Below are 20,828 nucleotides of genomic sequence, written 5' to 3' on the forward strand. Positions count from 1 at the left end.
TCCTCTGGGCCGTCTTAGGGATCAAACGCCATTGTTAACGCCGGTGCTAGGGGGCGTGGCTTAGTTCCGGCTTCACCGGGAATCGTCTAAAAAATTATTCAACATGTCGAATAATTCCGGGAGCGCTCCCGGAGAATTTGCGTGATGACAGAGACAACGCGAACAACGGCGTTTGATACTTTTTAATCGCCGTTTCATCCTGTCCCTTCCTGTAGTGCTGCAGTTTACACTGCCATTATTCGGCAGCCGGTGTTGTATCCCTAATCAACGGCGTATAAAATGGAGATAGAGCCCACATCGGCATACACAACAGCGTTTTAACCGGCGACAGAGGCAGACAAAACGGCGGCGCTAGCGGACAGTACGCCGTAAACGCCACCTCCCAGTTAAAATGGCGTTCCAAACAGTCGATAGGCGGCGGTCAGTATAAAAATGCTAGCGCGCTGCATGCAGGCCTCTCACTTATGGCCAGCTCCAGATATTTTTGCAGAGAAGCTCCAGTATGCCTCCTAAAAGAAAGTTGGCAGTGGCAAGGACTTAAAGAAGAAGGAAACCAAGAGGTCTGTTCAGAAGCAGAGGGGAGGCCTGTGGTGGAGATGGAGCAACACGTTGAGGAGGGGGAAAGGAAGGAGAAGAAAAGGCTGAGGATGATCTCCCTCCCCCTGCAGTGACAGAGGCATGTATTCCTGTTGCTTCAGCCTATTATACTCTGGGGGCGGTGCCTATATGCAAATGATCCTGGAGTAACGCAGGATTTGCCTGGATAAAAATCTGGATATTAACCAGCGGTACACAGGGCATTATCGGCGGCAGCAGAACACCGCCATTCTCACGCGCGTCTTAACCTGCGATTGTAAAGGATAGAACTGGGTATTAACCCCCGTTGCCTGATGTGTGGCAGATGCTACGGCGTCAAAACGCCGCTTTATTCGGCGGATTTAGCAGCGTTTTATCCGCCTATTTGCGGATAGCACAGCGGTCAAAACGCTGGCGAAATGCTCCACCCCTTTCCACCGCGAAAACAGCCGGAACTACAGCGAACTTCAGTCTACGTACTACCCACCGACAAAACCGTCTATGTGTAAACAGGGCTTAACACTGCCATGAATGAATGAAGTCTCTTTAAGCGCCAACTGCTTCCTGATCAGCGGATCTGATCAGGTCATCACAGACCTGAATAATGAAACGCTGCAATGATTTAAACTTTTAAAGCGCCAGTCGACCGCTATCAGGTGACATCTGAATAAAGCGCTGTGTGATCTGTTGGTGTGGTGACCCGTGCTTTAAATGTTTAAACACCACATTAATCAGGCATGACCACCAAGATCACCTTTCGATCACCCCCAGCCATGTCTCAGCATGCACGGCGCTGACCATGCGAGGCTAATGTCACTTCCGCCACATAAGTTATGAATCACTTGACAGAAACAGAGAGGAAAAATAAATAAATACATACAAGGGGCGTGTCAGCTGACCGCCAGCCAGCGACTCACTCTCAGCTGACACTGACAGAGTGAACACGTGTTAAATTAAAACAAAGAGAACAGAGAGAGGGAGGAAAAATTAATAAAATAAAACAATAAATACATATTTACACACAAAATACATAACTAAAATAACTGATAGGCACATGGATGGAGAACCTTGTCGGACTCCCCGCTCTGGGATAGCACGGCTCCTATACCTGAGTCAGAGGCATCCACTTCAACAACAAACTGGCGCTTGGGATCGGGCTGCACCAGAACCGGTGCAGTCGAGAACCGGCGTTTCAACTCCCTAAACGCGGCTTCGCACCAATCCGACCAGGTGAAGGGGACGTTTGTGGAGGTCAGGGCTGTCAGGGGGCTAACTACCTGACTGTAGCCCTTGATGAACCTCCGGTAGAAATTTGCAAAACCGAGGAACTGTTGTAGTTTCCTACGGTTCGTTGGTTGGGGCCAATCTCTCACCGCCGCAACCTTGGCCGGATCAGGGGCGACGGAGTTGGAGGAGATTATGAACCCCAAGAAGGACAAAGAAGTGCGGTGGAACTCCCACTTCTCGCCCTTCACAAACAGCTGGTTCTCCAATAACCGCTGTAGGACCTGACGTACATGCTTAACATGGGTCTCAGGATCCGGAGAAAAGATGAGTATATCGTCTAGATATACGAAGACAAACCGATGCAGGAAGTCCCGCAAGACGTCATTAACCAATGCTTGGAACGTCGCGGGCGCATTGGTGAGGCCGAACGGCATGACCAGGTACTCAAAGTGACCTAACGGGGGTGTTAAATGCCGTCTTCCACTCGTCTCCCTCCCGGATCCGAACCAGGTGATAAGCATTCCTAAGATCCAATTTTGTAAAAATTTGGGCTCCATGCAGGGGCGTGAACACTGAATCCAACAGAGGTAACGGGTATCGGTTGCGAACCGTGATCTCGTTCAGCCCTCTGTAATCAATGCATGGACGGAGTCCGCCGTCCTTCTTGCCCACAAAAAAGAAACCAGCACCCATCGGGGAGGTGGAGTTCCGGATCAACCCGGCAGCTAACGAGTCCCGGATGTAGGTCTCCATTGATTCGCGTTCCGGACGTGAGAGGTTGTACTGCCTGCTGGACGGGTACTCAGCGCCCGGTATCAAATCAATGGCACAATCGTACTGACGGTGCGGGGGCAGCGTGAGTGCCAGATCCTTGCTGAAGACGTCAGCAAGGTCGTGGTACTCGGCTGGCACCGCCGCCAGATTGGGGGGGACTAAAACCTCCTCCTTAGCTGTCACACCGGGTGGAACCGAGGATCCTAAACACTCCCGGTGGCAGGTTTTTCGAGTCTGGTGTGTGATTAGTGGAAGAAGGGTGCCATCTAGTGTCCGCACCGACAATGGTGACGGTAAGGCCACTAGAGGGAGCCCAACCTCCTTTGCCCATCTGCTATCCAGCAGATTTCCCTCCGACCCCGTGTCCACCAGTGCTGGGGCGTGAAGGGTTAAATCCTCACTCAGGATCGTGACTGGGATTCGTGCAGATTTACGGGGTCTCCCCGCATGGGTTTTGTGACCCACCCTTAGCCCAGTCTCTAAGGACGAGTGCTGCTGTTTTTATCGTTTGGGGCATTCTCTCTGTGTGTGCTCAGTAGAGCTGCAGAGAAAACACTCTCCACGGATCAGCCTCCTTTGTCTCTGATCTGATCGTTTTTTGGCCCTGCTCGTTTCCATAGCAACGTCAGCAGGGGGAGCTGTTGTCACGTGGAGAGCCCTGGCAGTGGAGCGTGGGGAAGTCGGCTCCCTTTCAGACCCGGGAGGAAGAGGGACGGCTTGTGCCTGACCACGCCCTTCGTCTCGCTCCCATCGGTGTTCTGTTAATCAGTTGTCTAACCGTATAACCAGGTCGATAAGCCCGTCTAAATCCCGCGGCTCGTCCTTCGCCACCAGGTGCTCCTTAAGAACCAGAGACAGTCCGTTTACAAAGGCGGCGCGGAGCGCAACAGCATTCCAGCCGGCTCGCGCTGCCGCAATGCGGAAGTCGACTGCATACTTAGCTGCGCTCCGACGCCCCTGCCGTATCGACAGCAGCACGCTTGAAGCGGTCTCGCCTCTATGAGGGTGATCGAACACCTGTCTGAACTCCCTCACAAACTCAGTATAAACCGTTAGGAGCCATGAATTCTGCTCCCAAAGTGCCATAGCCCAGGCGCGTGCCTCTCCTCGAAGCAAATTTATAACGTAAGCCACCCGGCTGGCGTCTGCCGCGTACATGACGGGACGCTGTGAAAAGACGAGCGAGCACTGCATCAAGAAGTCCGTGCACGTCTCCACACAGCCTCCGTACGGCTCCGGAGGGCTTATGTATGCTTCAGGGGAAGGTGGGGGGGGTCGTTGAACGACCAGCGGAATGTCTGTTTCTGGCACACGGTCAGCAGGAGGAGGTGCTGCAGCAGCGCCCTGAGCACGCGCTTCCACCTGGGCGGTGAGAGCCTCTATCCTGCGATTGAGAACACTGGTCTGCTCGGTAACTAAGTCCAACCGAGCGGCGAAGGCGGTTAAGATGTGCTGCAGCTCACCCAACACGCCTCCTGCCTGTGCACCTCGCTCTCCCATTGGCTGTTCAAGTGATGGTTGACGCCCCTCGGGATCCATGACGCTGGCCGAGAAATCCTGTTGTGAAAGTGACGTGACACGGACCCACAACAGGGGGCGTTAATGAACGGACAATGGATAAGCCAAAAAGTAACAATTTAATGTTGTGAATCGCACAACAACGTACAGACAATAACAATATGGTGACTGTCAATCATACACCAGGTGACGTGTGGGCAGGCTCGACGATAGAAGATGCCTGGAGAGAGAAGAGCTGGATCCCCACACAGCTTCCACCACCAACGGAGCTGAAGAACACCGGAGCCGCCAAGCCTTGCGCCCCAGGTGGCCGCTGTCTTCAGCAGTCAGACCCGGTACTGCTGGCAGAGAACAAAGACAGTCCAGATGAGTGTGAGTTCGCACACTCAGTAATCCACAGTCTGTCTTAAGTATAGGAGGGAAAACCTCCACCTCCAATCACACACACTCGTGCAGCTCCTGGTCAACCACTTATCTGAGTTGGGGTGTGAGGTGAAGCCGTCGCTGTCACACCAAACGCCAATCCTCCAGATAAGGAAACACTCCAGGAAAACGGCTGCAAATAGAAGTTCAGGTTAAACACACACAGTGTCAGGCAGCAGAGAAATTACCTGAATGGTAGTTGATTTCTCGGCGAGGAGGTGGAGTTGCAGTCCGGTCTTTGTAGTGGTGATGATGGGTGACAGCTTGTGTTGATTGTTGACAGCTGTCACCTCCAGCAAAGCCGACGCCCTCTCGTGCTTGAAGCCCGCACTTCAAGCAGGGCGCCATCTTGTGGTGGTGGGCCAGCAGTACCTCCTCTTCAGCGGCCCACACAACAATTTGCTCATTTTTAAATGGATGTCTGCAACACGTTTAAAAAAAGCTGGGACAGTGGTATGTTTACCACTGTGTTACATCACTTTTCCTTCTAACAACACTCAGTAAGCGTTTGGGAACTGAGGACGCTAATTGTTGAAGCTTTGTAGATTCTTTCCCATTATTGCTTAAAGTACGACTTCAGTTATTCAACAGTCCGGGGTCTCCGTTGTTGTATTTTGCGTTTCATAATGCGCCACACATTTTCAATGGGTGACAGGTCTGGACTGCAGGCAGGCCAGTCTAGTACCCACACTCTTTCACTACGAAGCCATGCTGTTGTAACATGTACAGAATGTGGCTTGGCATTGTCTTACTGAAATAAGCAGGAACGTCCCTGAAAAAGACATTGCTTGGTTGGCAGCATGTGTTGCTCCAAATCCTGGATGTACCTTTCAGCATTGATGGTGCCATCACAGATGTGTAAGTTGTCCATGCTATGGGCACTAACACACCCCCATACAATCACAGATGCTGGCTTTTGAACTTTGCGCTGGTAACAATCTAGATGGACTTTTTCCTCTTTTGTCCAGAGGACACGACGTCCATGATTTCCAAAAACAATTTGAAATGTGGACTCATCAGACCACAGCACACTTTTCCACTTTGCATCTGTCCATTTCAAATGAGCTCGGACCCAAAGAAGGCGGCGGTGTTTCTGTATGTTGTTGACGTATGGCTTTTGCTTTGCATGGTAGAGTTTTAACTTGAACTTGTAGATGTAGCGATGAACTGTGTTAACTGACAGTGGTATTCTGAAGTGTTCCTGAGCCCACGTGGTAAGATCCTTTACACAATGATGTCAGTTTTTAATGCAGTGCTGCCCGAGTGATCGTAGGTCACGGGCATTCAATGTTGGTTTTCAGCCTTGTCGCTTACGTGTAGAAAGTTTTCCAGATTCTCTGAATTTTCTGATTATATTATGGACTGTAGATGATAGAATCCCTAAATTCCTTGCAATTGAACATTGAGAAACATTGTTCTTAAACTGTTGGACTATTTTTTCATGCAGTTGTTCACAAAGTGGTGATCCTTGCCCCAACATTGCTTGTGAACAGCTGAGACTTTTGGGGATGCTCCTTTTATACCCAATCATGAGTGTCCTTAGTTCCCAAACAATTATTGAGTGTTGTTAAAAGGAAAGGTGATGTAACACAATGGTAAACATGCCACTGTTCCAGCTTTTTTGAAACGTGATAAGGCATCCATTTCAAAATGTGCAAATATTTGCACAAAAACAATAAAGTTTATCAGTTTGAACATTAAATATCTTGTTTTGTGGTGTATTCAATTGGATATAGGTTGAAGAGAATTTGCAAATCATTGTATTCTATTTTTATTTACATTTTACAAAACATCCCAACTTCATTGGAATTGGGGTTGTAAATTAATATAAAATAATTACGTAGATCAAGCTGGTGGGATGTTACTAACTCACGATCATTGTACATATGGAGAATATCTTTGCTTCCTCTGTGTGTTTTCCACCAGCTTGCCTGCTTAAGACACTCTTAGGCCTCGCTCTCACTGCCTATTTACTGAGTCTGTGGGCTCGGTAAGCGCCACAGCAGGGTACTCACACCGCCCCTCTGTCTGCTGTGCGGAGCTGCGGCCAACACCGGCAACAGGTCCAGAGACTACGCTTTCTGTTTTGATGCGGAGCCCTCTGGCAGCCTGCAAGGATAGACTTCTTTGTGGAAAAATCCGCAGCGCCGCAGGGTTTCGGTAACTGCAGTCGCAGACCTCTGTGACCACTGAGAGAGGCTTATATCTTTTTTTTTTTGACTTGGATTCTCTACAGGTCCCGCATCCGTACCCCACAACGGTAACACCGGAGACAGTGTGAGCGAGGGGTTAGGCTTCATTAAATCCTCATGACTACTCCTACCAGTTTGGCACCTTAGGAGCTCTCTTAAGGCCTCAGGTGCTTTGCAGACAACTTTCATCTCAAGGCCCTGTCACACCTTGATGATTTAGCCTGCATATGCCCGCTGTATTAAAAACACTGGCACACGCTGTTGTAGGTCTAATAAATTAATGCATCTGTCACACTGACGATTGTCCAGTGTATGCCGACATCCCCGTTTCCACCCAGTTGTTTGGGTCAGTATGGCACCATGTGGTGTGGGTCAGAAACAGAGTATTTTAACATTATTTTATTTTTATTTTCATTTTTTTTTATCTTGGTGGATCATTTTCATTGTGTACAGAATGCTTATGAGTCGACTGGCTGTGGTTAAAGCCCCGTTTACACATAGAAGGTAAGAGCTCCCGGAAGCGTCCGAAAGAGTTTTTGGCTCCTCTGGGCCGTCTTAGGGATCAAACGCCATTGTTAACGCCGGTGCTAGGGGGCGTGGCTTAGTTCCGGCTTCACCGGGAATCGTCTAAAAAATTATTCAACATGTCGAATAATTCCGGGAGCGCTCCCGGAGAATTTGCGTGATGACAGAGACAACGCGAACAACGGCGTTTGATACTTTTTAATCGCCGTTTCATCCTGTCCCTTCCTGTAGTGCTGCAGTTTACACTGCCATTATTCGGCAGCCGGTGTTGTATCCCTAATCAACGGCGTATAAAATGGAGATAGAGCCCACATCGGCATACACAACAGCGTTTTAACCGGCGACAGAGGCAGACAAAACGGCGGCGCTAGCAGACAGTACGCCGTAAACGCCACCTCCCAGTTAAAATGGCGTTCCAAACAGTCGATAGGCGGCGGTCAGTATAAAAATGCTAGCGCGCTGCATGCAGGCCTCTCACTTATGGCCAGCTCCAGATATTTTTGCAGAGAAGCTCCAGTATGCCTCCTAAAAGAAAGTTGGCAGTGGCAAGGACTTAAAGAAGAAGGAAACCAAGAGGTCTGGTTCAGAAGCAGAGGGGAGGCCTGTGGTGGAGATGGAGCAACACGTTGAGGAGGGGGAAAGGAAGGAGAAGAAAAGGCTGAGGATGATCTCCCTCCCCCTGCAGTGACAGAGGCATGTATTCCTGTTGCTTCAGCCTATTATACTCTGGGGGCGGTGCCTATATGCAAATGATCCTGGAGTAACGCAGGATTTGCCTGGATAAAAATCTGGGTATTAACCAGCGGTACACAGGGCATTATCGGCGGCAGCAGAACACCGCCATTCTCACGCGCGTCTTAACCTGCGATTGTAAAGGATAGAACTGGGTATTAACCCCCGTTGCCTGATGTGTGGCAGATGCTACGGCGTCAAAACGCCGCTTTATTCGGCGGATTTAGCAGCGTTTTATCCGCCTATTTGCGGATAGCACAGCGGTCAAAACGCTGGCGAAATGCTCCACCCCTTTCCACCGCGAAAACAGCCGGAACTACAGCGAACTTCAGTCTACGTACTACCCACCGACAAAACCGTCTATGTGTAAACAGGGCTTAACACTGCCATGAATGAATGAAGTCTCTTTAAGCGCCAACTGCTTCCTGATCAGCGGATCTGATCAGGTCATCACAGACCTGAATAATGAAACGCTGCAATGATTTAAACTTTTAAAGCGCCAGTCGACCGCTATCAGGTGACATCTGAATAAAGCGCTGTGTGATCTGTTGGTGTGGTGACCCGTGCTTTAAATGTTTAAACACCACATTAATCAGGCATGACCACACTACATGACCACATTAATTGATCAGGTCATCCGATGATCGCACCACAGCGATGGTGCTTTAAAAGCTTAAATCATCACAGCACTTCTGTGTGTTCAGAGTGCAACATGGGTATCCTCTGAGAAACACATCTGCAGCAAAAAAAAAACAAAAAAAAAAACAGAGGGACTTGCTTTAAAGTGCTACATTTCCAGCCACGAATTAAAGCATTTTCAGATGTCATTTTCAAAAATCAGGAGCTTTATGTGGATTCATGTCCATCTGTGATGGAGAATTGGACTGAAATGAACATGTCAGATACTCCGTGTTTGAATGAAACAGTCGATCCACAGGAGGACCGCAGGTTTGTGCCAACAATCCCATAACTTACCTACAACTTATGTCCCACATGTGCTGGACATATGAGTCACATGCTGGCATGCATTGAAAATTTTCAGCATGCCCAAAATTTTTTGAGGAGCTCAGTTTATTAGGACGTACATCAGTGAGCTTCAGCATGTTTCAACAAACCTGGTCTCATGGCAAGTCGTGATTCAGCAGCACGAAATATACATTAATCTATTGGTTCATGATATTGTGACGAAAGTGCCCCATTTTCGTCATGACAGCGCAAATTCATTCTAATTCATTCCGTGATGGCTGCACGAGATTAAAAGTGAAGCGGGGGGTCGGGGTGGTTATGGTTAGGGTGGGGGGAAGGAGTAGGGTTAAGTTATGGTTAAGGTTAGGGTTGGGTGTAGTATTAGGGTTAGTAATAGTGATTTAAATAAAACCCTGTCAAGAAAATTTGACTCATTTTGTGACAGGAGCACGAAAAAAAAAGTGAGACTGGGCTGGTTTCAATGTGCTCTTAACTTATAAAAAACTTACCCTTAACTTATTGGACTTGGACAGCATTTTTTAATACGATTGGCATACGCTGGCTAAATCATCAAGGTGTGAGAGGGCCTTTACCAACGGAAAGTTCTGAGAAATGTCTAGGAATTTGAGGAATTCTAAGATTCTTCTTTGAACAATGTCACTAGGAGTTATTTTTAGCCTTAGGCTGCTTTGTGCATACGGGTCCAGGAATCCAGCAGGAAAACCATCTGGACCCAGAGCCCTGCCATTTGGCATTTTATTCAAAGCCACATATAGTTCTGTGATAGTTACAGGTGTGTCTAATGTATCTGTATGTTCTTTAGATAAATGAGGTAACTTTAGATTGTTGAGGAATGCCTGGATATTTGCTTAGGTGTATTATCTAATGAGTACAGATTACTATAGTAATTATTAAATGTCTGATTGATTTCCTGTGGTGACTGCATACAATTTTCGGCTGAATCCCTAATAGATGTTTTTGTGATTTTTGTTTACTGCATTGTAATTGATTTGCCAGTAATTTGCCTGATTAATTTATTCATTTGTTTGAAACTTTCATATTAGAGTCGCTGGATAGGAATTCTGTTTTTATATAATGTTATCAAGTTGAAATTTTGTATTTTGTATTTAATTTGGTCAAAGTTTGATCATTTGCCTGTGCAGCATATTTATTTGTTAATTTTTTTTTCAGTTTTTGTTCCTTTTATTTAATAAGTCTAATATGAAATCATTTTTTCCTCTAATTACTACTTTTTCTGTTTCCCAAAATAAAGAAGGAGAAATACTCAGAGAATCATTTCTTTCTATAAATTCTGCCCACTCTCTCCTTATGATTTTATCAAATTCAGAGTCCTTTAAAAGTGAGGTGTTACAGTGCCATGAGTGAGACAATTTAAGAGTGGATTCTATTTGTATGGAAAGTGACACAGGAGCATGATCACTGATACTGATAGAATAAATTTTAGAATTCATTTCTGGAGTAGATATAGAATTGCTAGTGAGAAATAAGTATATTCTAGAGAAAGAGTGATGTACTGGAAATAAAAATGCATATTCCTTCATTAATGTGTTTCTGATTCTCCACCTACCAACCAGACCAAAGTCATCCATATACTTCTTTATAGCTCTAGCAGAATGAAAAAAGTCTTGCCATTGTTGGAGTACTGGAATGATGTAAAGACAGGTTTAAAGCTCCATTAAAATCTCCTCCAATGACTGCAGAATTAGCTGTTAATAGTGAAAGGAAGTTTGAGTTTGGAGACCATGAAGTCTTTTAAGAGGGCTTCTAGATCTTCTGAGGTGGGGTTTTCTGGTATCCCTGAGAAAATTAAGTTGTCACATGTGCTCCTAGACTGATCCACTATCATTTCAGTTGTCTTCTTGTTTTCTTTGGCTAACATGTCTGTTTTTAGATAATAAATGCTAAATGGACTGTATTTATATAGTGCATTTCCACCTGCATCAGATGCTCAAAGCACTTTACAAATGATGTCTCACATTCACCCCAATGTTAGGGTGCTGCCATACAAGGCGCTCACGACACACCGGGAACAATAGGGGATTAAAGACCTTGCCCAAAGACCCTTAGTGATTTTCCAGTCAGGCTGGGATTTGAACTGAGGATCTTCTGTTCTCAAGCCCAACACATTAACCACTAGACCATTACCTCCCCCAGACCATCACCTCCCCCAATACATCCACTGAAACTTTAAGTGATTTATTTTCAGACTCCAGCCAATCTATTTTTTTCATATGTGAAGCAGTGGCTTACCTGAATGTCTTTAATTTCTGTGTGCATCGCCATAAGTGAATCCAGTTTAGTGTTGATGGAATGGAGCATACTTACCTCCACCTCCGTTCTTTGGAGATCTTCTGTGTCTGGAGAGGAGTCCTTCTTCTTACATTTACATGGGTTGGTGTTGTCTCTGTGATCCAGGGAAGCCATGTCTGAGCAGCAGGCCTTGAAGTAGTGGTGAATGCAGTTTTTTAAATCCACAATGTAATCCATCATTGTCAAATCCGTGTATTCATATGTCTCCCAAGAGCTGTTGTTATGAAGGCTTAGAAAGAAAGGTGATGTAACACAGTGATAAACATACCACTGTCCCAGCTTTTTTGAAACGTGTTGCAGGCATCCATTTCAAAATGATCAAATATTTGCACAAAACAAAGTTTATCAATTTGAACATTAAATATCTTGTCTTTCTGGTGTATTCAATTGAATATAGGTTGAAGAGGATTTGCAAATCATTGTATTCTGTTTTTATTTGCATTTTGCACAACGTCCCAACTTTACTGGAATTGGGGATAGATAGATAGATAGATAGATAGATAGATAGATAGATAGATAGATAGATAGATAGATAGATAGATAGATAGATAGATAGATAGATAGATAGATAGATAGATAGATAGATAGATAGATAGATAGATAGATAGATAGATAGATAGATAGATAGATAGATAGATAGATAGATAGATAGATAGATAGATAGATAGATAGTCTGTGTTGGAAATGACAAAACAAATAGATTTCCTTTTGTCTTAAAATATTTCATTCCTGTTATAAAGAGCAGAGAATACAAGAATTATCATCCTTCTGTTCCTTTATGTTCATGAACCATGCCCACGGACGTAAATAAGGACTCAAGAACTGACATGATCAGCCGGCTCTGCGCGTCCAGCTCTCACTGCCCAATTGGTGCGCGGCGTGCCGAAGGACATCTTGCCATGTATACTATACCTCACATGGTGGATGTGACATTTGCCTTGTTAGCTTCCTGCTCTCATGATCAGCCTGGCTGATGGTGTGCTGTGAGGTGTGTGAGGTGCAGCTAACAGGTTTCAAAGGTGATATGTGTTTTTATTTTTTACCATATTATGAGAGCTTGCTGACACATTGTGGTGGTGTTGAGAGGTGATGGTTCTCATGGCATGATATGTGTTCTCCAGCTGTGACTAGCAATGACACAGCGATCAGCTGCAGCAGTTAGCTGCAGCAGCTCCCCGGTGAAACACGCCCACCGGTCTGTCCAGAGCAAGTCACAGCTGGAGAACACATATCGTGCCATGAAGAACATCACCTCTCAGCATGCCACCATGATACATGTGTTAGCAGGCTCTCATGACATGGTGAAAATTAAAAACATACAAGATCACCTTTCGATCACCCCCAGCCATGTCTCAGCATGCACGGCGCTGACCATGCGAGGCTAATGTCACTTCCGCCACATAAGTTATGAATCACTTGACAGAAACAGAGAGGAAAAATAAATAAATACATACAAGGGGCGTGTCAGCTGACCGCCAGCCAGCGACTCACTCTCAGCTGACACTGACAGAGTGAACACGTGTTAAATTAAAACAAAGAGAACAGAGAGAGGGAGGAAAAATTAATAAAATAAAACAATAAATACATATTTACACACAAAATACATAACTAAAATAACTGATTAAATACATAAATAACACAATCATAAATAATATAAGGGAATGAAATTAATAAATAGGGTAAAAATAAAATAAAGTGAAATATATAATCACAGAAAAAAGGGACAGAGGGTGAGACGGGGGAGAGGACCACAGCTGCCCTCCTGACACGCCCACCCCCTTGCCTTCCACCCAGACTTCTGGTGGCACGTACAGCATTGGAGGTGCATTCTGCATTTTCCTGCTGCATTCTGCCGACATAGTGAGGTTTCATGCTGTGTTCTTTTTCTCTTTATTTATTTTTTTAATTTGTCCTGTTTGGTACTCTGCAGACTGGAGCTGCTGTTCGCCGTTCCAGACAAGGAGCCGTGTCCGCTGACTGCTGACCAGTGACTCACTCACACTTAACTTACGTGGTGGACATAAAAAAAAACCTGGTTTTGTAGATAGTTCTCTTACTTTTGTGATCAAAAACATTGATTTGAATCTCAATTTTGAGGCTGTTCTGTAAATAGTTTTCAAATAAACAATAAATATAGCAACTTCTGATCAATCCACATCAATTTCAGGCTTAAAATAATGTACTGATTTAAGCCCCACCCATTTTGGATTAAACCATGCCCACTTCCGATATAGGCCCTGCCCACTATGAGTACAGATACTGATACAGATAATTTAGATGATTGAACAGATACAGATACTGATACAGATAGTGGTGTGCTCGCTCATTCCTACTAACAATATGTGAAGTACTACAGTCACAAATGCTTGAGTGTGCACATTTTCATGACCGAAACAAATGCATCTCTTCCAGATTTCAGAAGCTGACCTCCGTGACCAACATCTTCCTGCTGAACCTGGTGCTTTCTTCATTGATCTTCACGAGCAGCCTCCCTTTCTGGGGAGTCTACCAGCAGCTCTCCAACTGGATCTTTGGCACAACCATGTGCAAGATTGTAGGCAGTGTCTATTTCCTGGGTTTCTACAGTTCTGTTCTGTTCCTCACTCTTTTGACCTTTGACCGACATGTTGCAGTAGTGTACCCTTTAGCAGCATCACAAGTACGGAGACGTAGCTATGCAATAGTTTCCTGTGCAGTGGTGTGGTTAGTCAGTCTGTTAGCCTGCATCAAACCGATGATTCTCTATAGGCCATTCACTTTTTTAGGCAATACAGTGTTCTGCGATGAATATTACAACATTGACTCTATTAATGCATCCCATTTGAGATCAGCTGGATTTTATCTTCAGCTTTTCATTTTCTTTCTCTTTCCTTTAGCCATTATCTTGTACTGCTACATCAGAATCACCATTGCTGTTGTATTATCCAAGATAGCCACCAAGTTTAAGACTGTCAGGCTGGTATTCATCATTGTGCTGTTGTTTTTTGCTTGCTGGACCCCGTTCAACATTGTACTACTGACATATGACAATGTCTCTACCTGTGACAAAGTACAGAGAATGGGTTATGCTCTTCAAGTCACTCGTACCATTGCCTATGTTTACTTTTGCATCAGTCCCATCTTTTATACATTTGTTGGGAAAAAGTTCCAGAACTACTTTCGATTACTCCTGGTGAAACACTTCCCAGGATTAACAAGCTTTGTTACTGTCAGTCACACAACCAGGTCAACTACTACAAAAATGGCAACAAGTCCAGTATATTAATCAAAGACCTTTGCATTTCCTCAATACTGTTATTTTCAACATAGTAACTTTTTTCAAGTATTTTGAGGATGTTTTTGTTCAAGAATGATAATGTAAAGAGGTCAAACAGGAGAGCAATGAAATATGAGGATTTTAACATGACCATAGCAAGATAAAAGCTACTATTTTTTTTCCTATGCACAACTCCATCTTAATAATGCAGTTCATTCATATGTGGGATTGCATAACTACTTTCTGATTTTCGTTTGAAACTTTTCAGACTCCCAAATTGTCTTTTGGTATTTTGTTTTGGTGCATGAAAAATATTACAAAGGCAGAACAAACTGCTATGCATTTGTATTTTTCTGGGATCCACAGAAAATGGGCATTTTATGAAAAATGTACAATTTTTTGTGTGTGTGTGTGTGTGCCCCCATGTTTGAACTATGTGGATAGTTATCAAATACTTGTATGAGAATGTGAATCACCGTCTGCAAAACTATTATTTTGACAAACTACTTTTTGACAAAATCTGTCTGTTGATATGCCTCATCCGTGTTCATACTTACCCAGGAGAAGTGCTAAACGTATACAGCTGTGCTCAAACATTTGCATACCCTGGCAGAATTTTTGTTTTGGACATTTCTTAGAGAATATGAATGACAACACACTCATGGTTATTGGTTGGGTGAAGCCATTTGTTACTCTTAGCTTCATAGTGGAGTAGCGCAGAGAAGGATATTCTTTCACCAAAACAGATCAAATCTAGGCCTGCATCTCAGATGTACCTTCTGGTAATTTATAGCTAAACATTCAGGTCTTCTTTTTAAGAAAATGTTTAACCTGTGATACAAAATGCAAAACTTGCACTATGCACAATTTCTTCAATCACAGCCACAGAAGCCTATAACTTCTTCTGGGTTGTCTGCGTGTCTTGGTGGCTTTCCTCACTCTTCTCCTTCTTGCACAGTCACTCAGATTTGAGAATTGTCTACTTCATGCACATTTACCATAGAGTGCCATACTGTTTGTATTTCTTCATAACTGATGTAAATAAAGTCCAAGACATATTCAGTGGCAGCTTTACCATCAGAGAGCCTCATCCACAACCACCACAAAAGACTCCAAGCTGTCATTTATATTAAAAGGGGTAATACACAGTATTAAGAACAGGGGTATGTAAACTTTTGAACAGGTTAATTTGGGTAGTTTTTGTTGTCATTATGAGATGAACAGACTAAACACAGTTGGTTGATGCTAAATGGCTTCACACAGCCACTAACCATGAGTTAAAAGGAAAAAAAAGTGTTATCATTCATATTCTCTAAAAAGTGGTCAATAAACCAAAAACATCTGCCAGGGTATGTAAACGTTTGAGCACAACTGTACAAACAGTATGTTGACTTGGTAATTTCAAGTCATTTTCCTGCAGAAAGTAGTGTGGAACATCAAATCAGCCCTAACATCCACATGTTTTGTGTAGGTTGACAGTTATTAAAGTCCATTTTAATGCAGATGTCCACATCATAGTATCTTTCTGGATATTTACAGATGTTTGTTGACTGGTGAAACTGCCTTTCTAGGAGGAAGGACCATGTTTTTCAAAGAATCAAATGTTGCTCGTGTTAAAGCTGACTGTCTCACCATGGTAAATTATGCTGCAAGCACATCTTCATTTGAAAGACTTTCTGTTCATTGTTTAATCTAAAATTGCCTTTAAAATATGCCACACAAGTGTACTCTTCATTTTTTAATCAGTGAATGTAGAATGGAGTTTTCTGTTAAATTGTAAACAGAACTTTTGCTTAATGTGTCAAATAAATAAATACCATGAAATGAAGAGGTGGATATTTACAATAGTGTTCAGAATAATAGTAGTGCTATGTGACTAAAAAGATTAATCCAGGTTTTGAGTATATTTCTTATAGTTACATGGGAAACAAGGTACCAGTAGATTCAAGTATTCATGATATGCACACTCTTAAGGCTATGAAATTGGGCTATTAGTAAAAAAAAAGTAGAAAAGGGGGTGTTCACAATAACAACAGTAGCATCTTCTGTTGAGGCTACAAACTCAAAACTATTATGTTCAAACTGCTTTTTTAGAAATCCTGTGAATAACTAAACTAGTATTTAGTTGTATAACCACAGTTTTTCATGATTTCTTCACATCTGCAAGGCATTCATTTTTTGGTTTGGAACCAAGATTTTGTTTGTTTACTAGTGTGCTTGGGGTCATTGTCTTGTTGAAACACCCATTTCAAGGGCATGTCCTCTTCAGCATAAGACAACATGACCTCTTCAAGTATTTTGACATATCCAAACTGATCCATGATACCTGGTATGCGATATATAGGCCCAACACCATAGTAGGAGAAATATGAACATGTCATGATGCTTGCACCACCATGCTTCACTGTCTTCACTGTGAACTGTGGCTTGAATTCAGAGTTTGGGGGTTGTCTCACAAACTGTCTGTGGCCCTTGGACCCAAAAAGAACAATTTTACTCTCATCAGTCCACAAAATATTCTTCCATTTCTCTTTAGGCCAGTTGATGTGTTCTTTGGCAAATTGTAACCTCTTCTGCACGTCTTTTATTTAACAGAGGGACTTTGCAGGGGATTCTTGCAAATAAATTAGCTTCACACAGGCATCTTCTAACTGTCACAGCACTTACAGGTAACTCCAGACTGTCTTTGATCATCCTGGAGCTGATCAATGGGTGAGCCTTTTCCATTCTGGTTATTCTTCTATCCATTTTGATGGTTGTTTTCCATTTTCTTCCACACATCTCTGGTTTTTTTTTCCACTTTAAAGTATTGGAGATCATTGTAGATGAACAGCCTATAATTTTTTGCACCTGCATATACGTTTTCCCCTCTCCAATCAACTTTTTAATCAAACTATGCTGTTCTTCTGAAGAATGTCTTGAACGTCCCATTTTCCTCAGGCTTTCAAAGAGAAAAGCATGTTCAACAGGTGCTGGCTTCATCCTTAAATAGGGGACACCTGATTCACACCCGTTTGTTCCACAAAATTAACAAACTCACTGACTGAATGCCACACTACTATTATTGTGAACACCCCCTTTTCTACTTTGTTTTACTAATAGCCCAATTTCATAGCCTTAAGAGTGTGCATATCATGAATGCTTGGTCTTTTGATTTGTGAGAATCTACTGAATCTACTGGTACCTTGTTTCCATGTAACAATAAGAAATATTCTCAAAACCTGGATTAATCTTTTTAGTCACATAGCACTACTATTATTCTGAACACTACTGTATAAGAATAAATAAAATAACCTGTGCAATTTGCAATTCATGTGTTTTACTTTTTAATAGTGACCTAGCAACCTCTTAATAGTTGCCCACTTGTGAAGGTAGTTCAGTAGAGTAAGGAGTTTGTCATCCTGGGTTCGTCACCCAGTCAATGTACCTGTCTGTGTCCTTGAACAAGAAACTTCATCTATATTTTCTCAGCCCACCTAGTTATCAGTGGGCACTGCCCTTGGGTGGAGACGTACCTGTGATGGACTAGCTGTCAACAGAATTGTAATTCTCATCTGCTTCATGCTATGAAAACCACAGACAGACAGGTTCCAGCTTACCTCCGGATGGGCCTGAGGGCCTCTTTAGACCTTAATTATTCTTCTTTATGCGAATAGCAACCTATTTTGGCCTCATTTTCATGGAAATGCAATTCTCTGAAATATCAATTGATCAGTAGCTGCGGTTACATGGACCAAAAGTAATCTGATTGAACAATCAGATCAAAATCACGCCATGTAAACAGCTCCATCTGATTAGAATAGCCCAATCCGATCGAAATTACAATCGGGTTAGAGGAGGTGGTGTAACCCTGTTTTTAACCTGATCGCGTTCCATGTAAACGGCACGTCGGATTGTCCGCCTGTGAGGAGCCTTATTGCGCATGTTTGTTACGTCACATCACCACGTGACGCTTCCTGCTCTGTGTTCGCGGAAATGGTGACGGAAAAAACACAGCTGGACTTTACAAGAGCCAACACTCCTCAACGTTTTAAAAGAATTTACAATAAGTGGAAAAGCTTGACAGACGTAAGTTGGCAGCACAGACTTCTTGTGTCCGGAGTCAGCAGGTCAGTAGAGCAAATTAAAAACTGCTGGGAAGCAACGAGTGCTTTCTACAAGGAGAAGATAAACGAGTAGGAGTGGCACAGCTCCAACCAGCTTCACTTATTATGAATTAATGGATAATAATCGGAGGACGACCCTCTCCAAGGAGCACACTGGAGTAGAAGTCGGTTTTCCACCGGAGAAAAGTTCACTCGAGACACCGGAAAGCCTGGAGGTAAATCCTGATAAAATCACTCTAACTCAACGTTCCTTTTTTTTATTTTTTTACGAGACGTACTTTGAGCCAAATGTGTGGCTTTAGTTCAAGTCTTTGGGATTCATGTTAAGTTATCCCATAAGTTTATTCTTGGAGTAAAGTGCATGAACACAGTCTGATCATCGAGTTAACCAACACTCTTTATCCTCATTCACTTTAGTGCATCACGTTAATTTCTGCTCTCATATATACAGATGATGATGATGATGATGTAAACAGCACGTCGGAGGAGACTGATGACAGCAGATCTCCACAACCTGAAGACCACACAGAGGAGGCTCCAGACAAAAAAGTGAGCTTTTTTTTTAAGAGTAATATGCTGCAAACTAAGACCACAGTGAGTTCTTGACAGTTCCTGTAGAGTTTGTTCAAAAAATAACGTTCAAAGTCATTGCATATTTATTTATTTATTTGGAGTGCTTTATTTTTTAGAAATTATAATATTAGAAAGTTCCAGCAGAATATGACAGTTAATATCCTTTAGACAGTTGAGACACAAACATATTTTCATTTCAATTTTGTTTTCCTGTTTTGAGCTTTGTGAAGTCAAAAGCCGTGTGGACGAGTTACAACATTTGAATACAGAAGCAGGATGATTCTTTGGTATAATACATGACTGAGAGATCCACAAAGAGAAAAACATGAGGAACATTTTTTTTCTTTGCTAACTGAAATTATACATTCTTTCTAGAATGAAAGCCATCATCTGGTTATGCCAAGCTCCTGGGTGATCGATCAGCCCAGCAGAGATCTTTCCTGGACAACATGCAACAGCAGCATGAGAGGAATCTGGAAAGAGAAGAGAGACTTCTTTCCAAGAAAGTACCCGCTCAACTGAAAGCATTATAGGGCAACTGTGTGATGGTCTTCAGGCTCTCCTTTCTCAGTCCTACTCATCAGCTCTACATTTACATGAACAAAGTTAGTCTCGGACCTAGCTGAGACAAGCATGTAACAGCCTGAAAACTACCACTCGTCTCGAGTGTTACTTCAAATACAACTGGATTTTCTAAACTGCAGCAGCTGTAGATTTTCCAAGGTACTCAATATGCTGAGAATGACCAGTACATGTTTAGAAGGGTCATAGAAGAGTGTAAAATTTCTATTTTTGGACAAGTGCTCACTCAAAGCCTGCCCACAGGCGAATGACACAACCAACAGGCGTGGAAAAACTCACGCATGCGCACGAAGGTTCAAGCTTGGCTGACGTAAAAACATATGAATCAAATCCATATATTTTTTGCATAAAATAAAAAGGTCGGATACTTTTCTCACAGACCCCGTACAGTCTGGAATCACCACATATTTAGTATCTTAAACTTTCTGTTGTGGATGTTGCTGATAATCTGTAAAGCATTTAAGGCCTCTAGATACTGCTGTCTGCCAAAGATAGAGGGTTTGTTTTGTATTTTCCACTTTAAATGCATATTCCATTGATAACAGTAGGACTGAAAATAAAAATTGCCTATTTGGAAAATGTTAATTTTCTTTGGATGTGTGGTAATACGTTGACCCACTTATTTTAGCCATTTTCTCTTAAAATATCAAAATACAAATTTTACAGTTTTCTTTGGCCCTCCCAAAGATGTACTGGTCATTTTCAACACCTTTGAAAATCTCTTGCTGCTGCTGTTTAGAAAATACAGCTGTATATGAAGTAACACATGGGATGAAAAAGGGCGTGGGCATTTTTGGGCTGTTTGTCCTGGACAGAGATTTTGGCACATATCTCAAGTTGTTCATTGGGGTCATATTAGTCTGGAACAGGTGAGTTAATCTCTCCTAAATGATGTGCACGCATCTCAGCTAGGTCCTCTACTAAGTCCACTATTTCATCACGAATCACAGCGAGCCACCTGACCACCCGACCCAAGTTGCTACCTGCCACATCTGCACACTCAGAATAATCAAAATAACAGTGGAAACTTTGACTACAGCCTACACA

General features: G+C 43.2%; 1 protein-coding gene across 1 annotated transcript in view; it reads left to right on the plus strand.

The window, feature by feature from the left end:
* LOC117512736 (C-C chemokine receptor type 3-like) overlaps positions 1 to 15,231 on the plus strand; it is a 51,694-nt gene extending 36,463 nt beyond the window's left edge. The window contains exon 3 of the mRNA XM_034172925.1: positions 13,677 to 15,231. Within this exon, the coding sequence (XP_034028816.1) occupies positions 13,677 to 14,529 (853 nt within the window). The 3' untranslated portion in view covers positions 14,530 to 15,231. The remainder of the gene's footprint in view (positions 1 to 13,676) is intronic.
* Positions 15,232 to 20,828: the final 5,597 nt, after the last annotated feature.

The sequence above is a fragment of the Thalassophryne amazonica genome, chromosome 1, assembly GCF_902500255.1.
Source record: "Thalassophryne amazonica chromosome 1, fThaAma1.1, whole genome shotgun sequence".
Taxonomy (NCBI): Eukaryota; Metazoa; Chordata; class Actinopteri; order Batrachoidiformes; family Batrachoididae; genus Thalassophryne; species Thalassophryne amazonica.